Source organism: Pygocentrus nattereri, chromosome 19 (genome assembly GCF_015220715.1).
Source record: "Pygocentrus nattereri isolate fPygNat1 chromosome 19, fPygNat1.pri, whole genome shotgun sequence".
Lineage (NCBI taxonomy): Eukaryota > Metazoa > Chordata > Actinopteri > Characiformes > Serrasalmidae > Pygocentrus > Pygocentrus nattereri.
The window spans coordinates 5,152,018-5,173,960 of NC_051229.1; the positions used below are offsets into that span (position 1 = coordinate 5,152,018).

Below are 21,943 nucleotides of genomic sequence, written 5' to 3' on the forward strand. Positions count from 1 at the left end.
GCCAAACTTCATCGTTAAACAGGGTCTCGGGCGTCGGAAAGCGCATTCAACGCCGTTTCATGCTGGAGCTTTTAAAGGGGGACGTCTGGTTCCTATCAGCACCACTGTAAACAATTCGGACTTGGTAGGTTTCTCTAAATCAGAGCATTTCACACCGAAACCGCTCTGAGTGACCCTGTTTGCATCTCAACCGCTGAATTATTCAGACGTTTTGTGAACAATCGGTCCTTTCTCAGCAGATCCGTCGCGTCTAATTCGCTCCTCGGAGAGTAGTTTAGTGTGTAGGGAACTAGCGCTCGATTTGGGACAGAGCCATAATTCCGTCACAGCTCTACGGCAAGCGCGAAGCGGCAATCGTGGTCCGGACCGCGTCTCGCCAGGAGGCGTGTGGCTAGCTAGGCATCCGACGCTGAAGCTTGTTTTTTTTTCAGCTTTTGAGCAGGTTTTGAATCAAAGTAGGCGCTCTGTGTATTTTTGGGGTTTATTATTCGTTGCGCAGAGAAGCTTCTGGGAGAGAAATTGCCTGTTTTCTCGCAGACCGCTCCGCTGAATGTGCTGCGCGGCCAGCTAACGTTAAGTTAGCCGATGAACTGGCCGCCTGGGAAAATCAAGAAAGTCACAAAGTCTTAAATTCGCTCTAAATACGGGAATAAGAGCGGAAAGTGGTGTAAAAGGACGACGCACTGCGGGGACGTAAAGCTGGTGAGTGAAGCTGCTTGTTTGGCACATTTCGGGCGGATTTGGCGGAATGTTTCTCGCCGTGATGGAGCTCATCCGGCGGTACTGAGCCTGTTCTCCTGCCGCAGGCGCTCCGGGGGAAGGACGAGGAGGATGCAGTGAGAATGGCCCTGGAGCAGTTCAGCGATGTCGTCCAGAGATGTGTAAGGCTGGCCGGAGCTCGGCACACACTGGAGAGGAAGATCCATCCCTGTCTATAATGTGGTGCAGTTATGTTTTCCGTAATTATGACTTAGTAACTCAGAGACTGAGATCCAGTCTCAGGGTTCGGACTTCCTAACTCGTCATTGTGACTGGCTGTGTCCTAATAATTACTTAACGTGTCCCCATAATCATGAGATGCTAAGTCATAATTATGAGATATTAAGTCATATTAATGAATCTCATTATTGTGAGATTGAGTCATAACTTTGAGAAAGTAAGTCATAATTATGAGATACTAAGTCATATTAATGAGAGTATCTCATTATTGTGAGATTACGAGTCATAACTGAGAAAGTAAGTCATAATTATGAGGTACTAAGTCATATTAATGAGAGTATCTCATTATTGTGAGATTACGAGTCATAACTGAGAAAGTAAGTCATAATTATGAGGTACTAAGTCATAATGGTTGTTATTATTATGAGATGCTAAGCCACAATTATGAGATAGTAAGTTGTTTTTATGATACTAAGTCGTTATGATATTGCATGGCATAACCCTGAGAAAATGAGTCATAAGTGTGAGGTACTAAGTCATAATTATTATTATGACATGCTAAGACACAATAATGAGATAGTAAGTCATAACTTTGAGAAAGTAAGTCATAATTATGAGATGCTAAGCCACAGTTATGAGATTGTAAGTCGTTTCTATGAGATACTAAGTCATTATTATGAGATTGCAAGTCATAACTTTGAGAAAGTAAGTCTTAATTATGAGGTGCTAAGTCGTAATTGTCATTATTATGAAATGTGAGATATTAGGTTATCATGATGAGGTAGAATCTTAGATAGAAGTCATAACTGATAAAGCAATAATTGCAAGGTACTAAGTCATAATTGTCATTATTAGGAGATGCTGAATCACAATTATGAGATAGTAAGTCGTTTTTATGAGATACTAAGTCATTATTATGAGATTGCATGTCATATCTTTGAGTAAATAAGTCATAAGTATGAGGTAGTAAGTCATAATTGTCATTATTATGAGATGCTAAGCCACGATAATGAGATTGTAAGTCATAATTCTGGGAGTATGTCATAATTATGACATAAGTCATTTCTATGAGATAAGCCATCGTTACGAGATTGTAAGTCAACTCTGACGAAGTAAGTCGTAATTATGAGATATTAAGACGTAATTAAGACATTGTCCGTCATAACTATGCACAATTAATTCATAATCATATGAAACTTTCTCGTTAATGTGATTTACTAAATTGCTATGTGTTGTTTTCCAGTGGTGGAAACGGCATCAATAGTATTCATATTCATCATATTCAGACTTTTATTCAGGACTGATTTTTTTCAGCAAACCATCCAGGATGAAAACTTCTCTCCGGTGGACTTTGACCTGTTCCAGTCTGCAGGGAAGACCTGCATTGAACAAGGCGACGGTGCTCAGGTGCTGAGTATCATCATCGATGACAAAAATACGGTAATAACGGCGACATTTTCAGTGATCTTTTATGCGCAATGAGTTCAAATTTAAGAGGCTTTCTTTATCCTCCCCTCGAAGAATATCGTGAGATGCATGGGATGGAACCTGTTGGAGCCTCTGGTGAAGGTTCTCCTGAAGAAAGAAGACAAGAACCGTCCGCATTGCCATGCCATCTTCACGCACATAATAGAGGTTTGTTTTGCAGCGTTTTCAACGGAGATCGGCTTTGCTTCACGTGCCGGGTAGTACCGGACGTACGACTGGGGGCGGTCGTGGGCTGGAGGTCAGGGAACCAGCCTTGTGACCGGAAGGTCGCCGGTTCGATCCCCGGTGCCGACAGTCCATGACTGAGGTGTCCTTGAGCAAGACACCTAACCCCCAACTGCTCCCCGGGCACTGTGGATAGGGCTGCCCACCGCTCCGGGCAAGTGTGCTCACTGCCCCCGAGTGTGTGTGTGTTCACTAGTGTGTATGTGGTGTTTCACGTCACGGATGGGTTAAATGCGGAGGTGGAATTTCCCCGTTTGTGGGAAATTAAAAAAGTATCACTTAACCAGGAATTAAAGTGAGTTTACGGTTATAGATACAGTGAAAAAGAACATGCCGGTCTGCTGGCATCTCTGTGGGGCTTGCTGTGTTAGTGCCAAGCTAACGGTGGTGTACATTCACACTACACATTCCTTGAATACCTGCTTAACAATTAATCCAAAATATGAATATCAATTGTGACTTTTCCGAATGGGCGTAGCACATAAAGCACAGGCAGCTGTGTCACCTATAAAATGTAACTCTGTTTATTGAAGCGGTGCAGTTTTCTTATTTGTCGTGTGACGTCGCCTGAAATTCTCTTTATTGAACTGAAAGTCTTTAAAAGACAAATAATCCTCCAGAAATCTTTGCCCCTCTGGATTATGTCCCGGATTACGTCTTTAACAGGTAGTCAGTAATCGGCCTGTACCAGAGTGCAGTGATCTCAGCCCTGATCACTGATTTTCTGCGATGATCGCTGTGTCTCTATATCAGGTCTGCAGCTCTAAAGAGCTCGTGGTGGGCCTGCTGGAGCAGGTGGAAGAAGCAGAATCTGATGCCATTGCTGAGGTCATCATCCTTCTGCTGAGGCCTCTGCAGACAGGTAAACATCACCTTCTCTGTCCTTTCGGGTCAGTTCAGCACTCTGTAGTTCTACAGTTACAGACTGTAGTCCATCTGTTTCTCTGATACTCTGTTACCCTGTTCTTCAGTGGTCAGGACCCTCATGGACCCTCACAGAGCAGGTACTATTCAGGTGGTGGATTCTCAGCACTGATGTGGTGGTGGTGTGTTAGTGTGTTGTGCCTGTCTGAGTGGATCAGACACAGCAGTGCTGCTGGAGTTTTTAAACACTGTGTCCACTCACTGTCCACTCTATTAGACACTCCTACCTTGTCGGTCCACCTTGTAGATGTAAAGCCAGAGACGACAGCTCATCTGCTGCTGCACAGTTTGTGTTGGTCATTCTCTGGTCCTTCATCAGTGGTCACAGGACGCTGTTGGCTGGATATTTTTGGTTGGTGGACTGTTCTCAGTCCAGCAGCGACACTGAGGTGTTTTAAAAACTCCAGCAGCACTGCTGTCTCTGATCCACTCGTACCAGCGCAACACACACAAACACACCACCACCACATCAGTGTTACTGCAGTGCTGAGAATGACCCACCACCCAAACAGTACCTGCTCTGTGAGGGTCCATGGGGGTCCTGACCACTGAAGAACAGGGTAACAGAGTATCAGAGAAACAGATGGACTACAGTCTGTAACTGTAGAACTACAGAGTGCAGCTATACAGTAAGTGGAGCTGATAAAGTGGACAGTGTTATTCCTGATCGTTGTTCTTTCTGTGAATGCTTTAACTAACAGGCTTTTAAGTCAACTGATTTCATTAAAATCTTCAATGAAATTCAGCTTTTAACTGTTATACAATTAAACTATGTTGCATTTCGTTTTGTTGAGTTGCACCTGCTGGTGTGGGTTCCTCTCTTTAAATGATGCACACAAAAGCAGCTTATAGGCTAAAAGCGCCCAGTTACTGAATGATTCATAGTAGTTAATGAATAATTCATAGTAGATACTGAATAATTCATAGTAGATACTGAATAATTCACACTGTATATTGAATAATAACCTTTAAGATGAATAACTGAATAATAAGCCTGCAGTTTTAAATCCCACAGATTTTGTGTCTCGTATTTACAGTGTTGCTGAAACTGGGAAAGAAGAAGTCCTCCTCGGTGGGCATGGCTCTGTCCACCGTCCTTGGCCAGGTAGCCCAGCTGCCGGTGCCCCTGAGTAAAGAGCAGGAGGAAGACGATGTGTTCGGTTTGTGTCGTTGCTGCACTGCCCTGCTAGACTTCATCAGGCCTTTTGTGGAGGAGGTCAAGGAGAACATTAAACACAGCCGCAGCGTCTCCAGGGACGACGAGCTGAAGGGGGAAATACTGAAATTGTAGGACATCCTAACGCACAAGTTCTCAGTCCTTGTCCTGGAGCACCACTGGACTTGGGCGTTTTGGTGTTTTACCTGCTCTAGCGCTCCATATCTAAATAATCTCCTGATTAGTTAACTCTTCGTGAGTCGACGGGAGCGTATAGCCCATAAATATACATACATAGATGCCGTGCTGTTTGCTGTTCTTTGTGTGAGGCTGTATATCTGCGTGTCCAGCGTGATGGACAGGTCAAGATCCGCTTGTAAACAAATACACGTGTGCTGAAAGACGATGAGTCTCGGGATTAAATTGGTCCTTATTACTTAACCGATTGTTGCGAAATTTGATTTGTTATAATCCTCAGACACAGATTAATCTGGACTGATCTCGGTAGCTTTTACTTCTTTAGTAACTGATGGTGATAATTAGCCAGTCCATCAGTGCGTGAATCAGTTGGCCTATTCTTCAGCTTCTTCTTTGAATTTTTCTGCTCCACTTTAAATGGTGTACGAGTTACATTCTGGTGCCTGAGGCTGCACCATTTAAGGTGGAATGGGGAAATTCAGACGAGCAGCTGACAGATAAGGAGCTGACGTCAGCTTTGTGTAAGAAGCTGCTATTAAATGAATAAAGCTTAATACAAAACCAGAGGAAAGATGATCACAGCAAGTTGTCTGTGCTTCAACAACCACGCAGTCAAATCTACGCATAATCGTACAATAATGAGTCTTAATTGCTGGGAGGTCCCCATCATATAATCCTGAGCAATAATCTTGAAAGATGGCATATTTTTCCTAAACTGCCGCTCTCTAATGGTACTGAATACAGTCGTGATGCTGACTGTCACAAAGTGACCGCACCATTGACGTGCTTGGCAGAGCCCAACGTGGCATGTATGCATGTATGTCTGTGATGCAGCCAGATTAGAGCGGAATACATTTTCTCAGAGAAAGTAGTTTAGTGTAATATGTGGGATTTGATTGGTTTCACATCAGGGTTATGCCACAGGACACATTCGGTAACAATAACAACCACAACAGTGGTTGGTTAGTGTAGTGGTTAACACCTCTGCCTTCTACACTGTAGACTGGGGTTCAATCCCCCACCTGGGCAAACACCCTACACTATACCAATAAGGGTCCTTGGGCAAGACTCCTAACACCACCTTGGCCTTAAGTAAGTGGCTCTGGATAAGAGCGTCAGCCAAATGCCGTAAATGTAACAACACTCCTACATTCAGGACCGGGATTGAGAACAGGTGCTCTAACAGATTAGTTCATGCTACATTCTTTACAGTTCATCAAAATCAACGTCTTATTAAAAATCATAAGTAAATGAGCGTTGTTTTGTGTTTCTAGCTGTATGAAGAGTTTAAGCGAGCCCCTTCTGGAGGTGCAGCTGAAGGATCCAGACACATTAGAGCAATCCCCTCTCAGAGACTTCGCCACAGAAATTCTGGTAAAACCTATTTTACTTCAGTCGAGTTTGCCTAATGATGATTTCTGACACTGTATGACACCCTGTTGTCTGTAAGTCTGGACTAAAGCTGTTGTTGTGAGCTAAGTGGCATGATTGCAGAGTCATAATTGTTCCCAGTGGTGGTGATAGGAACCAGATGTCCACCTCTGAAAGCTCCCTCACAGAAAGTTATTAAATGAAATGGTTATGAATTCACTGCCTGATGATTTCAGCCAAAGACGTGTTATTTAAAAATACTTTTATGGTGGAGGGATACATGCAGGGTGTTGTGAGGCAAAATAGTTCCCAAAGAAAACTTGAAAAAGCCGACTTACTTACTGTACTTTCAAATCTTCTTATTATCCTACACCCAAAAAAATCAAGTGTTTTTTGTCCCGCAGTTTTCAAACAGTGAATTAAAGGTGGCAGTGCATTTAAGGTAGCAATGAATTTAAGGGGGCTTTGGATTTAAGGTTGCAGTGTATTTAAAGTAGCAACAAATTTAAAGTAGCAGGGCATTTTAGATATCTGTAAATCAAAGGTGGCAGTACATTAAAGGTAGCAGGAGACTTAAGGTAGCACTGGAATTAAGGTGGCTGGATTTAATGTAGCAGTGGATTTAAGGTGGCAATGAATTTAAGGTGGTGGGATGTAAAGTATAAATAAATCTAAGGTGACAGTGGATTTAAGATGCCTGTGTGTTTAGTAGCATAGGACTCACCCAGCAACACCTTAGCAGCAACCCGGAACACCACAGTAAGCACATAGTAACACCATAACAACCACTTTGGATATCATAGTAACCACATAGCAACATCTAAACAACACTTTAGCAACCATAAATAAAATGTCTATATCTGTGTTGTAGTCATGGCGACCCCTGGTTCCTATCACCACCACTGTAGAGTCCCAACGATGAACCGTGTCACTCTGAATTAATTGGTTTGCGTCTTAATTGCTGAATTATGCAGAATATTTTGAAAGATTGGTGGAACTTTAAGACTCTAAACCAAACATTTAAGACGTCAGACAAAACATTTTCCTTCTTCCCTTTTAAATGTTGAGTTTACTCTGTCTGTAGGTCATTCTGTCCAGTATCGGTGAGCCTCTGCCCAATTTACTCTGCCACAACATGCTGCGGAAAAGAGAAGTGCCCGGCTTTCTGGAGGAGGAAGTTAGATATCCTAAAGAGTCTTTGGCCTGTTTGGCCCATCTACTCTTTGTGAAGCACATTGCCATGGACATCTTCCCTGCCGTCCTGAGGTGAGCAGCTTCGAGATCTCTAAGAATTACAGGACGCAGGATTGTTTTACTCGTTAATCTTGAATCGCACTTTGTGTCGTTTTCCAGCCCAATTTTTCTCCTTCAGTGCAACATGGAATATGTTGAGCTCTTGCTGAGCAGGTATGTGGAACAATTTACCCATTAATATCCACAATTCAGAGTCCGAGCTGAAGCTTAAACCATCATCTGTTTTTGTTACGACGCCTTCAGAAAACCATTCGTTTTTCCATTCATTGTTTATCGACATTATAGTCATCATTTAATTCCTCCTGCTTCATACTTTCTGTATAAGTCTGCGCTTTGTTTTTGTTTTCATTTTCATTTTTAGTGATATTTTTATTCAAGAAAACCACTCAGTGCTGCTCACTGTAGGTAACGCTGTTAGTACCTCTCAACATGTTAGATCTTTAATCAGCATTTAATTAATCAATGAGCCACGAGAGGCCATGGCTTACTGAGGCTTTATCACGGGAAGGGGGTCCTTAGCTTAAAGCTCCCTTCCCTGTGATAAAATCACTGTAAAGCACAGGAATGCTTTTATAAAACGACGGCCAACAAATTCCACCTCCGCATTTAACCCATCCGTGAAGTGAAACACCACATACACACTAGTGAACACACACACACTAGGGGGCAGTGAGCACACTTGCCCGGAGCGGTGGGCAGCCCTATCCACGGCGCCTGAGGAGCAGTTGGGGGTTAGGTGTCTTGCTCAAGGACACCTCAGTCATGGACTGTCGGCACTGGGCCAGTTCCCTAACCTCCAGCCCACGACTGCCCCATTAAAGAACCATTTTCTTTATTGAAGAACTCTTGTAGAAGCTTCTTTTTTGAGAGTAAACGTAATACAGACTGTCACGACTGCATTTTCAGATTAGCCCAAATTAGTAGGATAACCACAGACCTGGCAACCCTGATAGCAGTTGTGCACCCTGTAGCAAACAGTCCACAGCATCCATAATGAAAAGTGGAGCATGCAGTTCTGCGTGACCGTGATATGATAACGAAGCAGATTGTGGCATCGTTTTTCACAATAACAGTTCCGTCATGTTGTCCAGCCCCAGGTGGAAAGGAGGTTTTTACATTTGTCGTTTTCTGACTGAGAGCATGGCATCCCTTGCTTCTATCCTCAATTCAAGCCTTAATTATGCACTATATAGATCAAAGTATTGGGACATCCTTCCTAATTATGGCGTAAAGCACAGTGCCACTGGACCCTGGAGCAGTGGATTTATATTCTGTGGGGTGATCAGTCACGCTTCTCTACCTGACAGTCTGATGGACGAGTCCAGGTTTGGCGAAGGCCAGACGAACATTACCTGTCTGACTGCACTGTGCCAACTGTAAAGTTTGGTGGAGGAGGGATAATGATATTGGTTGTTTATCAGGGGTTGACCTAGAACCCTTAGTTCCAGTGAAGGGAAATCTTCAGCAGACCGAGACATTTTGGATAATTGTATGCATCCAGCTTTGTGGGAACCGTTTGGGGAAGAACCTTTTCTGTTCTAGCGTGACTGAGCCCCAGTGCACAGAGCAAGATCTGGAAAGGCCTGGTTGGGTGAATTTGGTGTGGAAGAGCTTGACTGGGCCTCACAGAGTCCTGATCTCAACCCCATCACACACCTTTGGGATGAGCTAGAACGGAGACTGTGAGCCAGGCCTTCTCGTACAACATCAGTGTCTGACCTCACAAATGCGCTTCTGGAAAAACAGTCAAAAATTCCCATAAACACTCCTAACCCTTGTGGAAAGCCTTCCCAGAAGAGTTGAAGCTGTTATGGCTGCAATGGGGGACCAACTCCATATTAATGCCTATGGGATTCATTAAAGCTCCTGTAGGTGTCCCAATACTTTTGTCCATATATGCATATTTTGTAGAGCTGCTTTGCACATTCTTACGTTTCCGGACTTTCCAACTACAGATGCTCTGCGTAAATGATTTTGACAGAGTCGAGTTTTACTTGTTTGATTTTAATTCTTTTTATATTTTTCTCCTCAACACTGAAACGATTTTGTCACAGAACTGAAGAATCATGGTTACAGAAAGGGCTGGTGAGAACGCAATTATTACAACACCTTTAAAGACTAGATATACTAAGACATAACCATATATAGATATATAGCATCAAATGACATCTCTGGTTTTGGCTGCAGTGCTCATTCTCTCCCCACAGGAGCTGTATGAGAAAAGTCTGGTGAGAGTGGAGGACTGCAGTCTTCCTGTGGACCTTCTGGATCTAAAGCCGTTTTTTAGCGTCCCACAGGTGACTCGGCTGCCCTGAGTTGTGTTTTTTGGTACTATAGTCAATTCCAAACACGCAGTCTGGTGGGTTGAGAATCATCCAGCTGGTAACAGCAGTTTTTCAGCATAACGTCTTTCATTGCTTCTTTACTTCGTAATACTTTTGTGTAAATATGCTGTTTGTAATGTTGAGCTATGATCTAAATCACAGCTGTCAGGTTGTTTACAATTGGCCACTCTGGCTGGTAACGCTTGACACTTGAGTCCTGCTACATAACACTGACATGGCACGCTTGTGACGCGCTGGCCTTTCATGCATGCAGTGCTTGTGTTGCAGAGCAGCGAGAGACTTACAGACATTCCTTATTCCAGACGGATAAACGGTCACATTAGTGACTCTGCTCACCAGATAGCGTTTTTGAAGCTTGCGTATGGTTTTGTATTTAGTTTTCACAGATTGTTATGCTTTATTTCAGTATAATTTGTTGTGTGGAAGAAACAAATCAGCACCGGGTCTGTTCTCTAAACACCGCGTCGCTTCAGTGCAGCGTCTGGGGCGCTCGGCCGCTTCACACGCACAGCCTGTTTGAAGGCGCTGGCCAGTTAACATGGGTGCCAGAACGAAAAGCATGGCTTTCTGCGTCACTCGCGCCACGCAGACACCGCATGTGTGAATCGGGCCTTGAGAGCTGCCAGGCGTGTTTATGGCGTGTGGCATTGTTACCATTAATGGTTCACCTTTTCCACAACCCACTCAGACGTATGTTTGTATTAGCTAAATGTCATTTTTGTCCATTACGGTTTCTTCTTCTCCTTTCAGAATTTAGTAAAAGTGATGACGTTATGTCCAGTTCAGACTGTGGTAAGTCAAACAGATTTTTATTTATTTATTTATTTGTTTATTTATTTCACACCACAGTTGTTCCAACTTCATATTGGCCCCTAGTCAGCAAAGCTCCGTCAAATATTATCATCAACAGAGTACATACAATATACTGATCTAACTCATGTCTGGCAGTGAACGCGTCCAAATAGTGCCCAATCGTATCATCGTCCCTCCCTGGTGTCATGTGACTCGTTAGAGTTACAACGTTCCAGGTGTGAATGGGGAGCAGGGCTGTTAAATTTGGTGTTTTGGGAACAGTTCACTCACACTGGCCACTGGATATTCAGCATGGCTCCTCATGGTAAATCACAAATAGTTCTATATCTACAGTGCTGGGCGAAAGTTTCAGGCATCTAAGCAAATGTGTAAACAGTTTAGCTCAGCAGTGAGTTTATCACAATATACATCAGAATAAAGTCGCATTCATAATTCAGATAAACAGAAAAACAATAAACAGTAACAAGAATTTCTCGGGTCCATATTTTTCCTGGACACCTTCACAGCCGCCACAGAGACTCGTTAATATCATCAATGACATCATGAGCTCAATTTACTGAGCACTGATTGGTCAAACCAGGAGCTGCTTTTTAACTACATATAATACTGGACTTCCTCGAGGAGGAGAGGCTTGGAGATGGGTAAACAAACACAGTGACGTCCAAAAAAAACACAATTTATTTTCTATATATATATATATATATATATATATATATATAATCCTTATTGATTAATATTCTGTAAATTTTCTTTATGCAAATATTAACTTTTCTCAGCAAAAAAAACCCCACAAACTACACAAATACATTGACTTTGAAAGACTTTCACACAGTACTGTATATTTCACTTTAAAGCAGTCCATCTCATGAATTATTATGTAAATAGCCAATTTATAATAACCACCATTATTTGGTAATACTTAATTTCTTTTGAACTACTTCAGAAAACATTAATAATGGGCATAAATGCTCATGTATCCCATGTAGATTAAATGCTTGTATCAGTAACTCCAGGTGTAACCTGGTTGTGTGTGTTTACATTGGCTTATGATGGATTATACGCAGTGTGTTATAAAGGCGGGGCCTTTAATTAATGTTCCGTCAGTGGGTTTTGTTGATGGAGGATCATCTTTGTTCACAGAGGACTAAAGGACTGTCGGTTTTCCAGCTGAGCATTGATAAATTTACCACAGAGGCCAAATACAAGCTCTTCAGGTGAGAAGTTCCTGCAAAGTAAATAGACGAGCATTTCAAAGCCCTAAGCTACACTCGCCAGCCACTTTATTAGGTACACCTGTTCAGTTGCTTGTTAACACAAATAGCTAATCAGCCAATCACACGGCCGCAGCTCACTGCATTTAGGCCTGTAGAGGTGGTCAAGACGACCTGCTGAAGTGCAGACCGAGCATCAGAACGGGGAAGAAAGGGGATTTAAGGGGCTTTGAACGTGGCGTGGTTGTTGGCGCCAGACGGGCTGGTCTGAGTATTTCAGAAACTGCTGATCTGCTGGGATTTTCACACACAACCATCTCTAGGGTTTACAGAGAACGGTCCGAAAAAGAGGAAATATCCAGTGAGCGGTCAGTTGTGGGGACGAAAATGCCTTGTTGATGTGAGAGGTCAGAGGAGAATGGGCAGACTGGTTCCAGATGATAGAAAGACAACAGGAACTCAAATAACCAACCAAAATCTCTGAGGAACGTTTCCAACACCTTGTAGAAAGTCTGACATGAAGAATTAAGGCAGTTCTGAAGGCAAAAGGGGGTCCAACCTTTTACTAGCAATGTGTACCTAATAAAGTGGCCGGTGAGTGTATAATATAATGCAGCAAAGCATTGCAGATGTACCATTTATTCTCTAATCAATATTAATAATATTTATAATAATAATAGTGATTGTTGCTGTGTTTCAGGTGTTTGCTGAAAACAAGCGAACATGCCGGAGTAGAGGGCTACATCATCAAGAACATCAAAAACCAGATCGACTTGTCCTTGGGGGTTGGTGTGAACTAGTTATAGGAGTTCGTCATCTCGTTTTGAGTGCTACATTACTGGAGGTGTAAAAATGCCTCAGTGCATTGATCTGACGTGCTGATTTAAATGATTTTAACTTCATTATAATGGATAATAGTAATATTCAGTAAAGTCCATCCTTTTTTGACCAAAATAAAATGTGCAGCCGTTTTTTGAGTTAAACCAGTCTGAGATAGTCTGAGATACCCAGTCTTGTTTTAATCTGTTAAGACTAACAGTCTTGTAGTGAACCCAAGGCTTAACGTTGTAAAGTCTTCAGTCCAGCTTCTGAAGTCCTGACCGATGAGATGGCCGTATCTACCACAGAGCAAGAATCTTAATTTGCCATTTCAAGATTTTACCCCTTTTGTTTCCACCTGAAACTTAAGTGGTACTACAGTTACTGTAAGCATGACGATTCTATAAAATGACTAACAATGACAGATCCAGATGTTTGTACGGTCATATTTGCGAGGTTTCCATTCCTGTGCATTAGATCTGGATGTTCATTGCTTTGTATTCTTTTCTCCAGCCGGGTAATGAGAACGAGTGGTTCCTGGGAAAACACTTACTGCCGTTACTTCACCAAGTCCTGCGTCTTCCTCAGGGACCAGAAACGGACTTATTACACAATCTAGACAGGTGAGGCTACCTGAACACGTTCACTGTGTGCTGAGATTGGCTCGGCGTGGGCAGTAGAACAGTCGATTTCTGTTATTGTGATAAATTACTTAATGATGCTGTTTTGTATGTGACGTGTGTGGTCAGTATTTCTTAAACTCTGATCAGCTGCATTGATCCTAGAAAAGACTATTTATAATAAAGGATGGTTCAAAAAGATTCGTCCGTTTTCAAAGCGGAATATTTTTACAGCCGTGAGGCGCCGAGGAACCAATCACAATCCAATTGTAAGAGGGGGTCATAGAGTTTCTGACTGGCTCCTTCAGTCTGAGAGGAGATGAGACCCCTGAGCAGAACGTTCTGCGTTCTCCACGTCAATAAAGTCTCGGAGTGAATCCGTCCGAGAACATCCGAGAACTGTGCTGTGTGATTTTCATGGGCAGTGAAGCTCCAGAAGCTCAGAGCGTCCGTCGTTGGTTCCACAACACTGGACGATCTCCGAAATCCCACTGAAAGAGCCGTGAGAGCAGCGACGCCCGACACGCTCAGTCCAGTCTGGGATGAGTTTGACTGTGGTGTTGATGTCGTCCGTCCAGCTGGAGGAGGTTCAGACTGAGACCTTATAAATACACATAATAAACTTTACGCTCATTTAAACCGTTTACAGGTCACTGCACTGATCTGTTACGATTTACTAGAGAAATAAATGGTTTTGAAATCTGATGAATCGTTTTGAATCATCCTGTATAATGAAGGCCTGTAAACAACAACAACTAGTATATAGTAACTGCATATCGTAGCTGTTGGAACAAAACTGTGTCTCCAAAATAGTAACTTTACAGAGAAACATAAAACATATAATGGAAGTCAGAAGTGCAGAAATGATTTATCCCAAGTAGTTCTGACCATTTCTGTTGGTCCATTTCTTATTAAATGTGAACACATTATAAAATGCAGCTGGTGTTTTTCTATTTTAGGCAATATTTTGAAGTTTCAAATGGAGAAATAAGGTTTTGTCCAGACAGCGAACAACAAACTGAATAGCACCAAATAGCCGCCTGGACATCAGGCTGTAATGACATCATCTTTCGTTACTTTAGCTTTAGCAGTTGTTAGTTTTTTCCTCTTATTCCTTCTGGAAAATGGTATTGCTTGCATGTTGAATAAATGGTCCCACATTATATTGTCTCTAATAACTGTGTAGTTACATGTGAACATATGCAACAACAATGTAATTACTAATGATTTAGTCGCTGTTCAGATGGATTACAGTATCAACTTATGTAATTACTCATGTGTATCAACTTAATTAGTTATATAGGTACAATACAATTACAGAGCGGTAATTAGAGTGGTAATTAATGGGATGTGATTAGGTTACCTTGTTACAACACAGTTATATCACAGTAATTATGTAAAACAGTGTAATATTGTCATAAAAGACTTCTGGTCTGTATCAGAAAAGGTCTAATTACATGAGGCAAAGCTGAAGTTAATACACGTGTAATTACACAGGCTGTCCTTCTATAATCCATCTGTAATGTTGCCTCATTGGTAGTGTTGTTACATATGTTATTGATGTGTAACTACAGTTATTGGAGAGACTGAATATAAATGGGACCGAAATTAAACTCTTTTAGCGTCTTGAATGGTTGATTGGCAGGTTGTTGTTCCAGCTTGTTTGCAGATTTCACAGCAGTAAATATTGTGATATTGAATGTGTCGTGAAAATGTTTAGTGATATGATTTTGCCGAACCGCCCGGTCTTACTTTAACCACATTTAGCCCAACCGTGATGTTTTAAACGTTGTGCTCTGTGCTAATGCAGGATCATGGAGTCGCTGAACCTGCTGCGTTATCTGCTGATCAGAGATAAAGAGTGGGAGAACGAGGTAGGGTTGCTCCACAGCAGTGTGCTGTAACATTTCTCAGTGTGCAGATGTTGTTTGATAACCTGACTGTGCTCCTCAGACAGGAATATGGAGCGAACTGCACAAGATCGAAGATAGCTTCCTGAAGCCACTAAGGATGGGCTTGAACATGTCTAAAGCTCATTATGAAGCGGAGCTGAAGAATGCTAAAGAGAATAAGAAGAGCAGCGGAACAGGTTGGGGACCTATTAATACCCCTTATCTCTGTCAAAAATAACGTCATGCCAGTGTTTAACCCCTTTAAGCCGTCCCTAGAGTAGTTGGCGAGCGTGCCCGTCAGCGTTGATCAGTAAAATGGATCGGTATGTGGAACCGGAGCTTTCTGTGAGCTGCCCTGTTTCCCATCACTGTATGAAGTAGCTCTGTGCTGCCTTTATTGTTGGATGCACTGTGATGGCTTATTGTTAGTCTGTTTTATTAGAGTAATGTTAAAACACCACTGAAGTGCCACGTGCTGTGCAAAAGTAATTTCGGGTCCAATCAAAAGTCATTTTATTGTCAGTTTATTGTCGCCTCACTTTTACACAGGTGCAGAGGTAAGTGAAAATCTTAGGTGGACACAGGGTTTAAAAACTAGAAAGATAGAAGAGTACATCAAATGGCATGAATAGAAATGAAGTGACCCTATTAGTCCCACAACGAGGAAAATTCACCTCTGCATTTAACCCATCCATGCAGTGAAACACCACATACACACTAGTGAGTGCACACACACACACTAGGGGGCAGTGAGCATACTTGCCCGGAGCGGTGGGCAGCCCTGTCCATGGCACCAAGGGAGCAGTTGGGGGTTAGGCGTCTTGCTCAAGGGCACTTCAGTCACGCACTCAGCTCAGGGGATCGAACCGGTGATCTTCCGGTCACAAGGCTGGTTCCCCCTTCTCCAGCCCACGACTGCCCTCAAATGCCTCATTAAAATTTAAGGAAATCATGTGCGGAGAACTGAGGAACACTTTCAGAGTGTATGCTGGCTCTGTTGCTTCGAGAAAATCCGATCTAATATTTTTTGGTTTAAACATCACCCGTTTCATGTGTGTTAAGTTTCTCAACCTTTCTTTGTCTCTGCAGAATCTAAAGCAGCGGCCTGCACAGTTACTGTAGAAAATGAGAGATTACCCAACATGACTCCAGAAATGCAGCTCCAGGTGAAGGTCTTTTTTCATTTATATTTATAAATGCCGTATCGCCCCCTACGCTTCCTGTAGTGTATTACAGTCTGTCAGAGCGACTGTGTGGATCATATGAACATTATAGAGCTTTTTAAATGAAACAGTAGAAGCCGTATCGCCCCCTACGCTTCCTGTAGTGTATTACAGTCTGTCAGAGCGACTGTGTGGATCATATGAACATTATAGAGCTTTTTAAATGAAACAGTAGAAGCCGTATCGCCCCCTACGCTTCCTGTAGTGTATTACAGTCTGTCAGAGCGACTGTGTGGATCATATGAACATTATAGAGCTTTTTAAATGAAACAGTAGAAGCCGTATCGCCCCCTACACTTCCTGTAGTGTATTACAGTCTGTCAGAGCGACTGTGTGGATCATATGAACATTATAGAGCTTTTTAAATGAAGCAGTAGAAGCCGTATCGCCCCCTACGCTTCCTGTAGTGTATTACAGTCTGTCAGAGCGACTGTGTGGATCATATGAACATTATAGAGCTTTTTAAATGAAACAGTAGAAGCCGTATCGCCCCCTACACTTCCTGTAGTGTATTACAGTCTGTCAGAGCGACTGTGTGGATCATATGAACATTATAGAGCGTTTTAAATGAAACAGTAGAAGCCGTATCGCCCCCTACGCTTCCTGTAGTGTATTACAGTCTGTCAGAGCGACTGTGTGGATCATATGAACATTATAGAGCTTTTTAAATGAAACAGTAGAAGCCGTATCGCCCCCTACGCTTCCTGTAGTGTATTACAGTCTGTCAGAGCGACTGTGTGGATCATATGAACATTATAGGGCTTTTTAAATGAAGCAGTAGAAGCCGTATCGCCCCCTACACTTCCTGTAGTGTATTACAGTCTGTCAGAGCGACTGTGTGGATCATATGAACATTATAGAGCTTTTTAAATGAAACAGTAGAAGCCGTATCGCCCCCTACACTTCCTGTAGTGTATTACAGTCTGTCAGAGCGACTGTGTGGATCATATGAACATTATAGAGCTTTTTAAATGAAGCAGTAGAAGCCGTATCGCCCCCTACGCTTCCTGTAGTGTATTACAGTCTGTCAGAGCGACTGTGTGGATCATATGAACATTATAGAGCTTTTTAAATGAAACAGTAGAAGCCGTATCGCCCCCTACACTTCCTGTAGTGTATTACAGTCTGTCAGAGCGACTGTGTGGATCATATGAACATTATAGAGCGTTTTAAATGAAACAGTAGAAGCCGTATCGCCCCCTACGCTTCCTGTAGTGTATTACAGTCTGTCAGAGCGACTGTGTGGATCATATGAACATTATAGAGCTTTTTAAATGAAACAGTAGAAGCCGTATCGCCCCCTACGCTTCCTGTAGTGTATTACAGTCTGTCAGAGCGACTGTGTGGATCATATGAACATTATAGAGCTTTTTAAATGAAACAGTAGAAGCCGTATCGCCCCCTACGCTTCCTGTAGTGTATTACAGTCTGTCAGAGCGACTGTGTGGATCATATGAACATTATAGAGCTTTTTAAATGAAACAGTAGAAGCCGTATCGCCCCCTACGCTTCCTGCAGTGTATTACAGTCTGTCAGAGCGACTGTGTGGATCATATGAACATTATAGAGCTTTTTAAATGAAACAGTAGAAGCCGTATCGCCCCCTACACTTCCTGTAGTGTATTACAGTCTGTCAGAGCGACTGTGTGGATCATATGAACATTATAGAGCTTTTTAAATGAAACAGTAGAAGCCGTATCGCCCCCTACGCTTCCTGTAGTGTATTACAGTCTGTCAGCGACTGTGTGGATCATATGAACATTATAGAGCTTTTTAAATGAAACAGTAGAAGCCGTATCGCCCCCTACGCTTCCTGTAGTGTATTACAGTCTGTCAGAGCGACTGTGTGGATCATATGAACATTATAGAGCTTTTTAAATGAAACAGTAGAAGCCGTATCGCCCCCTACGCTTCCTGTAGTGTATTACAGTCTGTCAGAGCGACTGTGTGGATCATATGAACATTATAGAGCTTTTTAAATGAAACAGTAGAAGCCGTATCGCCCCCTACGCTTCCTGTAGTGTATTACAGTCTGTCAGAGCGACTGTGTGGATCATATGAACATTATAGAGCTTTTTAAATGAAACAGTAGAAGCCGTATCGCCCCCTACGCTTCCTGTAGTGTATTACAGTCTGTCAGAGCGACTGTGAGGATCATATGAACATTATAGAGCTTTTTAAATGAAACAGTAGAAGCCGTATCGCCCCCTACGCTTCCTGTAGTGTATTACAGTCTGTCAGAGCGACTGTGTGGATCATATGAACATTATAGAGCTTTTTAAATGAAACAGTAGAAGCCGTATCGCCCCCTACGCTTCCTGTAGTGTATTACAGTCTGTCAGAGCGACTGTGAGGATCATATGAACATTATAGAGCTTTTTAAATGAAACAGTAGAAGCCGTATCGCCCCCTACGCTTCCTGTAGTGTATTACAGTCTGTCAGAGCGACTGTGTGGATCATATGAACATTATAGAGCTTTTTAAATGAAACAGTAGAAGCCGTATCGCCCCCTACGCTTCCTGTAGTGTATTACAGTCTGTCAGAGCGACTGTGTGGATCATATGAACATTATAGAGCTTTTTAAATGAAACAGTAGAAGCCGTATCGCCCCCTACGCTTCCTGTAGTGTATTACAGTCTGTCAGAGCGACTGTGTGGATCATATGAACATTATAGAGCTTTTTAAATGAAACAGTAGAAGCCGTATCGCCCCCTACGCTTCCTGTAGTGTATTACGGTCTGTCAGAGCGACTGTGTGGATCATATGAACATTATAGAGCTTTTTAAATGAAACAGTAGAAGCCGTATCGCCCCCTACGCTTCCTGTAGTGTATCACAGTCTGTCAGAGCGACTGTGTGGATCATATGAACATTATAGAGCTTTTTAAATGAAACAGTAGAAGCCGTATCGCCCCCTACGCTTCCTGTAGTGTATTACAGTCTGTCAGAGCGACTGTGTGGATCATAGTAGACTTAATAAGGGTTACCGTGGAGATGGAAAGCTTTTATTTTGTAATGACAGCGCTCCAATACTCAATCATAAACGCAATCCTTTGTTTCCTCCAGGTGCTTCAGTCCGCCCTCTTCACGTTTGATTTGATCGAGAGCGTCTTGGCACGGATCGAGGAGATCGCTGAGGCGAAAGGAAGAGTTTAGGCACGGGATACAAACTTTCAGCAAGAAACCACCAAATCCCAGTTTTTTCCGCTCTGAGAACGGATCGCTCAAGGAAATTCCAAAATCACAACCCAGCGACGCGACAGCGGGAAGCAGACCCATCAAATGTGAACAGATCAGCTCTTGAATTAGTCTTAGTCTTGCAAAATGGACAACCACTAGTGGGACATGGACAGAATACTTGTACGGACATTATAGTGCTATATATTGCAGTTGTAATATATATATATATATATATAATAATGTACACACAAGAAACTAATCTAGATTGTCAGGATGCTCACAGCACAAAGTAAAAATGCTGTGATTGGTTAGAGGGCGTATTTGCATATTGCAGCCTCTACTGTGTCGGGCATTGCAAAGGTGATAATGATTAACAAATGGTTGTGCAGTTGCATGCAAAAGTTTGTACACCCCCGGTCCAATTATGCAAAGTTAACACATCTTGTATGGGGAACACTGTGAAATCGGAGATATTTTTAGTGGATAATTTCTCGTTTAATTTCGAGTTTCACATATTGGAAAAAACATATAATGTGCCAGACCTTTGCACAAGGCACTTTTTATGCCCCCTCCTGCCCCTCCTCACTATGTTGACCTCTTCTGCAGACCCTCTGGTGGACGTTGGCTTCCCGTTTTGTAAATAATGCATTTTTTAAAAAATATATTCCTGCAACATTATTGCAGAACAGATGCAGAGTTCAACTACGGGACCTCCAAACTTGTATGGCTACTGTGAGAAACAGTTAAATAAAGAGTAATTGTGCATTAAAGTGTGTTCTCTGTAGAAGATCCCACTAGTCGATCTGGACAGAAGATCTCCCATCACGTCACTTGACCAGGGCAGGGGTCGGCAGCCCAAATGTTAAGAAGAGCCATTTTGTCCTTTTCTCGCATCTCCGGCAGGAAACTTTTCCTCAGAAGTAGTTTTTTTTGTAAAAGGTCTCTCAACGTTCGACTTTTTACGAGGCTGAAGTCGCTTCTCATTCACCGGCTTCTTGTTCAAAGACTTCAGCCTTTCATCTTTTGTGTTTGTCAGTTTCTCGCTGCGGATTAAACGCATCAGGAAACCAGCTGGAGTGATTATAAATGCAAATAAGTCAATTCGTCTACAAACGATCGATCAAGATTGTCATCTGCGTTGCTATGGTGACCACCAGTCCGTGCGTCAACCTTCCAACCTTATACTTTAACTCCAGCGTTTAGGACCATATATGGTTAAGCTGTGTTGAACAATCAGCAGAGCTTTATTTCACTGCAAAGGAATTTTATTTCATTTATACCTACAAATCTAATCCCGGCGTGGAGCCGCATGTTGCCGACCCCTGGACCAGGGGTGCCAAAACTTTTGCATACAACAGACCACCACATAAAATTGCCCCACAATGATCCTTAGTTTACTATTACACTCTTGTACTTGTTCCTGCGAGAAGCTCTTGCCGTAGTTGCTGTACAACATTTACATGAGATGCACTGTTACTGCTGTTACTGTATGAGGCGTTTCTAATGGCTCCATAAATGCCATAAAAGTAGTTTCCCCATTTATTTCGAGTCATTAAATGTCCAGTGGCAAATCTCCATTAGGCGTAATTACAATTACACAACTTCATGTTCATTAAAACATGCTCATGTGAGGCTGAAGATCGATCCTGTGTTACAGAACCCGAGTTCTGGCGTTTGGTGCAGAATACATGTCTGTATGTACATATATGGCATTTACAGGTGTGTAAAGGGAATTCATCCTTTTTTTAAATTCTGCATAATTCAGTGTTTGAGATGTAAACTAAGTCCAAAAAAGAGGGTTTGGTGAAAAATGGTTCAGATGTCTTTACAGTGGTGGTGATGGGAACCAGGGGTTGCCATGACAACAACACAGCTACTATAGACATTTTATTTACCATCCAGAACCACCAGAGAACCTACACGAGTCTTCTGAGCCACGAGTCTTTTATATGGAAAGTTCTTTCGCTGAACATCATCAGGCAAATACCCCTCCAATCAGAACTGGTTTTAAAAACCCATTCTAGGCTCAAAAGCCGACATAAAACAGTAGCTGAAGCAACGTATCCACTTCACGTAATAACTTTGTGGGGGATCGTTTAGAGGTGGACGTCTGGTTCCCATCGCCAGCACTGTGAACAATTCTCAGTAAGTTTCTCCAGAACAAAATCCATCCTAATGAAGCTCTTGGTAAAACGTCAACTTTTAGTCCAATTTTACATTTTTCCACATCCAAATTTTGTTGCTCTGAAATTGTCGCGCTTAAAAAAAAAAAAAAAAAAAAAAGC

General features: G+C 42.4%; 1 protein-coding gene across 1 annotated transcript; it reads left to right on the plus strand.

Annotated features, from left to right (window-relative positions):
* Nucleotides 1-341: 341 nt before the first annotated feature.
* On the plus strand, nt 342-21,941 carry glmna (glomulin, FKBP associated protein a). The gene is made up of 19 exons (XM_017712270.2): nt 342-702; nt 807-881; nt 2,254-2,379; nt 2,461-2,574; nt 3,406-3,514; nt 4,614-4,863; nt 6,205-6,304; nt 7,386-7,567; nt 7,655-7,708; nt 9,610-9,640; nt 9,763-9,852; nt 10,651-10,692; nt 11,854-11,927; nt 12,625-12,709; nt 13,257-13,366; nt 15,174-15,237; nt 15,317-15,452; nt 16,345-16,421; nt 19,545-21,941. The coding sequence occupies exons 2-19, from the start codon at nt 843-845 to the stop codon at nt 19,632-19,634; spliced, it is 1,773 nt and encodes a 590-aa protein (XP_017567759.1). The 5' UTR covers nt 342-702; nt 807-842; the 3' UTR covers nt 19,635-21,941.
* The last annotated feature ends 2 nt before the right edge of the window (nt 21,942-21,943 follow it).